At 37.3% G+C, this 6,347-nt stretch overlaps 1 protein-coding gene across 1 annotated transcript; it reads left to right on the top strand.

Moving 5' to 3' along the window:
- The first annotated feature begins 1,455 nt into the window (after positions 1 to 1,455).
- LOC131975880 (protein FAM8A1-like) lies at positions 1,456 to 5,874 on the top strand. Its single transcript, XM_059338691.1, has 5 exons — positions 1,456 to 1,922; positions 3,135 to 3,255; positions 3,395 to 3,518; positions 4,267 to 4,406; positions 5,021 to 5,874. Exons 1-5 carry the CDS (start codon positions 1,466 to 1,468, stop codon positions 5,163 to 5,165), a joined length of 987 nt encoding a protein of 328 aa, XP_059194674.1. The 5' UTR covers positions 1,456 to 1,465; the 3' UTR covers positions 5,166 to 5,874.
- The last annotated feature ends 473 nt before the right edge of the window (positions 5,875 to 6,347 follow it).

Genomic DNA, 6,347 nt, shown 5'->3' with positions numbered 1-6,347 from the left:
TAAATGCAGTCTTTTCATTTACTTTTGAGCTCCAATATCTTTTATTTCATAGTACTGGTTGGTGTAACAACATTCAGATGACAATGGCCAGCTAAAGTTTTAAAACTCCTAGTCATTCAGTCTTCTAAGCTGTAAGACATGGGCAGGGGCCTTTTGTTCAAAGAAAAAGCAACATGTCATGTTAGAGCAGGCCTCTCATGAGGGTGAATGGGAGGTGGAGAAGGACAAATCTCTGCTTGGGGTCAGAGCAGTGACCTCATTTGTGCCAGGCCCCTCTTGTCTTGGGTGAACAGACGAGGAGTTCAAGCAAGTGCACATAATTTGCAGTAATTAGGGTTTCTTTGGGGCAGTAGGTTGAGGCCCAAATTCTCTGCAAGATTTCCAGGATTTAGTGAATGACTGAGTCCCGGGGGGTGGCTCAGACAATGAGTGCTGACTAATGAAAAGCTGTTACCTCCAGTGCCACATAATGACCATGTCACATGGGCACCATTTTTTTAGGCATACATTCTGCAATTCGCAATGTTTTTGAATACATTAAAATACCCATGGAAGTTAAGAGTTAAATTTTAATTGTACTAAAAAATGTACAAATACACAGGTTAGCTCAGTTTTCTGAAACTGCTTTAAGATCTGTGAATACCCTATTGTTAAGGATTTAGCTTACTTGGGTTAGTGTGTGGGCAAGGGCTTTGGGAAGTGGACCACCTTGGTTTTACCTCTTTAAACACAATCACACCATGAGCTGATGATTTCCTAGAAACTGTTCAACTTAGCTGCTTTGTTGAAACAACCCAGTGGCAATGTACAAACAAATCATTTATTTTTTGTCATTATTAAAAAATAAATTGTTCTATATTAGTTTAAATGTATTAATCATTTAATCCATAAACATTAAAAATAATAATTACCTTAAATGTAACCAGAACCTAAAGTGATGTATCAAACTGCCTGATAAGCAGCCTGCATGTGAAATATTAATATTTATTATAATGAAATTAAGTAAAATATCTACTACTTTAGTACTAATTAATAGTGTAACAATCAAGCTTTCTGTGGCATTTCTGGTTTGTTTGCAATATTACATAATGTGAACTTGAAGACCCTCCCAAATCCCACTGCAGTTTATATTCTGCAGAAATGCTAGGCGTCCCCTTGCGGTGGGTAGTCGTTGTAGCAGGCAACTATTGGACGGTACCACTATATCCTAATGATGGGGGTGAGATGTGAGGGTTACATTATGTCGTGAACTGGACAAAAGTTTATCCGAGTGTGTCTGTCTTCAGCGAATAAATATTTAAATCCAACATACTTCCCAACGGTACGGTTTTCCTAATTATAATGCTCATTTTACATTTGACTTGTCTTCTTTTTTTCCTTCTTCTTTTTTTTTTGATTGACTTGTCTTCGCCCGGTTGATATTTTCCGGAGTGACATCATACGTGACGCGTCGCCATCATCAAACATGGCTGACGAAGAAAACACAAACATGGAAGTCGACGAGGAAAAGGATAAACCTTTTGATAAAACAGTTGAGCCACTAGTTGACAATGTAAGACAAATAATACGTAACCATGACAACGTCGAAGGCGCGAAAGACGCCGATGAAAGCCGCGCCACAACAGAATACTGCGAGAAGCTCCAGGGGTGGATGTGGCAGTACTACACTGGATATGGCAACTGGCAGAGCTGGCTGGCAGCGTCAGCCATGTCCTGCCCTTATTACTTACAGTCAGACAGCGGGACGTCGACCACAGCGCTTGATATCAACTCCCAGAACTGGTATAGCTCTCCGTTTGGTCTCCCGCTGTCGCCTTATCCACCTGCAGTCACCTCCCACAGCAGCCGCCCAGGTGAAGCCGCTGGCGGGGCTGCAGTGGCCGCTCAGCAGCCGCAGGAGAATGGAAATGCCCTGAGACCAGGTAACAGATAGCGGCTTTGCGTTGCCTTTTTAGTCTCCAAGTTGTCAAAATGTCATACAGCCAACCACCCAGTGTTGCCAAATGCCAAAAACTAAGTGATGACACCAAAACTCCAGATTCATCGTATTTTAAGGTAGAGTTTTTAACGTAACGCCATACGAATTGCTTCCTTACTTCAGTAAAATTACTAAAGCCACACTGTGAAAATGCTCTTACTATAACAAGTAAAAGTACTGCATTCATAACCTGGTTTAAGTAAAAGTATCACCAGTCAAATCTGCAGCACCAGCATGACATAAATGGAGCGCTGCCCAAAACACCACGTCATATATATATATATATATATATATATATATATATATATATATATATATACAGTACAGGCCAAAAGTTTGGACACACCTTCTCATTCAATGCGTTTCCTTTATTTTCATGACTATTTAAATTGTAAATTCATCAAAACTATGAATGAACACATGTGGAATTATGTACTTAACAAAAAAGTGTGAAATAACTGAAAACATGTCTTATATTCTAGTAAGCAAAGGGTGGTTACTTTGAGGAATCTAAAATATAAGACATGTTTTCAGTTATTTCACACTTTTTTTGTTAAGTACATAATTCCATATGTGTTCATTCATAGTTTTGATGAATCTACAATGTAAATAGTCATGAAAATAAAGGAAACGCATTGAATGAGAAGGTGTGTCCAAACTTTTGTCCTGTATTGTATATATATATATATATATATATATATACACATGAGAGTAGAAGAAAATACACGCGCACACACACATACACACATATATTATTTATTTTTTCTCGTTCTCCATATTACCACATACAGCGATTTACAATAATCTGTTTAACACACACAAATGTATTTACTCCAATGTGCAATATCTGTGCAATACAAAAATATCAACACAAAACTAGATATGTATATAGTTATTGTAATATTGCACTAGCTATGTACAATATTGACAGTAATGTTCAATAGCCATGCAAACCATGCAGCCTGATTACTATATTTATAGAAAGGCCTCGCTAGGAGAGTGGACTCTGTTGCAGCAGCACATATGAGAAGGTTTTTGGACCCGAACATATACACAATAACAATAACAAACGGGTGTATTGTTAGAGTGTTTGGTCATATAGTTTACAGTACCTCCTAATTGACTTTTTTTTAATGTTGTTGCTACTTTTCACCAGGCCGAGAGTATAGTATTCCTTCACCTCTCCAAAGACTCCTGGCTGAGATGGTGGATTTCTTCATATTGTTTTTCATCAAAGCAACAATAATCATTAGTATTATGCATCTGAGTGGAATCAAGTGAGTTTCTTTCATTTCTGTATACAGTGGTGATGAATAATAATAGGCCTGTGATTTTTAATCCCTTTAAATTGAAAAAAAAAAAAAAAAACTCTTTGGATTGATGTCACTAAAAAAAAAGTATTCATCTGTTTTACAGGGATGTTTCAAAGTTCGCCATGCATTTCATAGTGGAGGAAATAGACGAGGACACGTCGATGGAGGAGCTACAGAAAATGATGCTTGTTGCACTGGTGTATCGGATATTAGTGTGTTTTTATGAGGTGAGCAATCATGTGAAAGTGTGGAGAAAAAACAGTGATCTCAACCTAAACCAGGGGTGTCAAACTCAAATACACAATGGGCTAAAATTTAAAACTTGAATAAAATCGCGGGCCAACATTGAACAAATAAACCTTTTAATATATACCAAATATGTTTTGCTTTAACATTAAATATGGAACCAGCAACGCTTATAAACATACAATATATAACTAAATAGTGCAGACATGCAAAATCAAATTTCAAATAAAAAACACATCAATGTCATTAATTTATTAAATAAAAATTAAATAAAAATCGTATGCCTCTTTTCTATTTGCATCCTTCTGATTTAAATATCAAAATAAACTTTTTCAACAGGTTAATAAATTCTGACTTTCTTTTCTCCATTTTTGGGAAGGGGTAGCTGGGAGACAGCTCTATCTTGAGGTTGCTATGACGACTGTCACAGAGGAGCGTTTCTGGGTCCTGTCCTGATTGACGCGCCAAAACAACAGCAGGGCATTGTGGGATTTGTAGTATTAGCTGTAAATGCGCCGTATAATACCGGCGGGTCAGCTTTTATAGTACAATAATAAGATAATAATTTGGTATTGCCTCGCGGGCCAAATAAAATTACACTGCGGGCCAAATTTGGCCCGCGGGCCAGAGTTTGACACCCCTGACCTAAACTATCAATAGTTTCGTTGTAAACTTTGTAAAGCCCCTTCATGCAGTTCAGTGACAGCTCCTACACTATTCTACTTTTAGATCGTGTGCATTTGGGGAGCAGGAGGAGCCACTCCAGGGAAGTTTCTCGTGGGACTCAGAGTTGTTACTTGTGACTCATCAGTTCTGGTTCAGCCCAACAGGGTGCTAGTAGTGCCTGCAACAAATGTCTCTCTGTCTGCGTGAGTACTCATTTTTAATCTTATTGGATTTTTAAGTTACTTTATCTTGTTGCATCTTGCTGATCTATTGTTTACTACATCTCTTTGTATTGTGTTATGTATTTATTGTTTGTGCAGCACTTTGGAAACCTTGTGTTTGCTAAAATTGTGCTATATAAATATATATTTCAGAGTTTTCATAACAAACATTACCTAGTTTACAGTACAGGCCAAAAGTTTGGACACACACCTTCTCATTCAATGCGTTTTTCTTTATTTTCATGACTATTGACATTGTAGATTCTCACTGAAGGCATCAAAACTATGAATGAACACATATGGAATTATGTACTTAACAAAAAAAGTGTGAAATAACTGAAAACATGTCTTGTATTTTAGATTCCTCAAAGTAACCACCCTTTGCTTACTAGAATATAAGACACATTTTCAGTTATTTCACACTTTTTTGTTAAGTACATAATTCCACATGTGTTCATTAATAGTTTTGATGAATCACAATGTCAATAGTCATGAAAATAAAGGAAACGCATTGAATGAGAAGGTGTGTCCAAACTTTTCTGTACTGTATCTCTTCTCTATGTATTGTAATAAACCGTCTCCGTCTCTCTCCGCAGATCAACTGTCCGAGCCTTGAACAAGAACTTTTCAATTGCCTTCTTTTTCCCGGCTTTCATCACACTTCTGTTCTTCCAGCACAACAGGACTGTGTATGATATGGTAGCTGGTACGATTGTTGTCAAGCGCTCCAGGCTCAGATGACGTAGAAGAACCAAGAAGAGAGTCTCACATTGATACTGAGCAGGCACTGGGTGTGTTTTTTAAAGAAAATGGCTGCAGAACTCCGACATCAGCTGTTCAAGGTATCGTCAGAACACACAGGAGCATTAAAACGGTTGCAGAAAGTTTGATGCACATCAGTATGAACTATTTCAGTTCCTTACAACTTGGGTTTGGTTTGTGTTGGACACATACTGTATTCCTGCATGTATTTCTACATGCTGCTTTCAGAAACTGTTCCTGTGCCAAATTGACGTCTCCTTTGAAGACAGGAATAATAATAATGGTGTATGCCACCAATTCATGAACACATTTGCCTCTTTTTAAATACTAATCTTCCAGATTATGGGCGAATGTCTCATGTCACTCCGTATTGAAGTTGCTAATCATGCATTTATGAGATTATACCTTCAGTATCTCTTTGTATTAAAACTTTGTCTTAAGACTTGTATGCTCAGACTTTTGATCATTACTGCAGGAGTGTTGCCTCTTGATCAGCTTTTTCAGAAATGCTGTGGTTCTAAGGCACAATTAAATGTATTGAAAGGAAATGTAAACCTGATCACAATCACTCTTCCTTTCACTCTAACAGCATGTGTGTGACTGGAAAGTTAATGTATGACACACTTTATGTGATTAACTGTTTTTTTGCATTTAGGAGATTAAATGAAAGCACCACTATTCCCCTGCATGTCTGAGATGTCTGTCCTTTAGCAGTTCTCCTGCTATTTGATCATTCTTCTCATGTTTTGTTACTTATTAAAGACACAATGAGTAGTATTTGTCTGTTGCGGCTCGCAAAATACAACATTCAGTGTTGCCTTCTTCTCCGTAGCTCAATGTGACCAGAATCATTCACCCCTGGACTAAACAAACCTCAAATTTAACTTGCTACATTTGTATTTTTCAGGGTTCGTACGGTCATTAAAAACCTTGAAAAGTTATGGAAATTGAAAATGCAATTTCTAGGTCCTTGAAAAGTTATTGAAAAATAAAATCCTCTATAAGGTTTTGGAAAAGTCATTGAAATATTGCTGGATAATATTTAGAATGTGTAAAATAGGCCTATTAAAAATAATATAATAATCCCTATACTGTAGTTTTAGGAGTACGTTTGTTACCTTTAATTGTCGATGCCGGCTAATTTTTAGAACGGCGGAGCAG

This window comes from Centropristis striata, chromosome 8, assembly GCF_030273125.1.
Source record: "Centropristis striata isolate RG_2023a ecotype Rhode Island chromosome 8, C.striata_1.0, whole genome shotgun sequence".
Taxonomy (NCBI): domain Eukaryota; kingdom Metazoa; phylum Chordata; class Actinopteri; order Perciformes; family Serranidae; genus Centropristis; species Centropristis striata.
This window is presented reverse-complemented; position numbering and strand designations above follow the sequence as displayed.

Coding starts and splice junctions, on each gene's coding strand:
- LOC131975880 (XM_059338691.1), top strand. CDS start 1,466: ATGGCTGACGAAGAAAACACAAACATGGAAGTCGACGAGGAAAAGGAT. Junction 1,923..3,134: donor TGGAAATGCCCTGAGACCAG/GTAACAGATAGC, acceptor ACTTTTCACCAG/GCCGAGAGTATAGTATTCCT. Junction 3,256..3,394: donor ATGCATCTGAGTGGAATCAA/GTGAGTTTCTTT, acceptor TCTGTTTTACAG/GGATGTTTCAAAGTTCGCCA.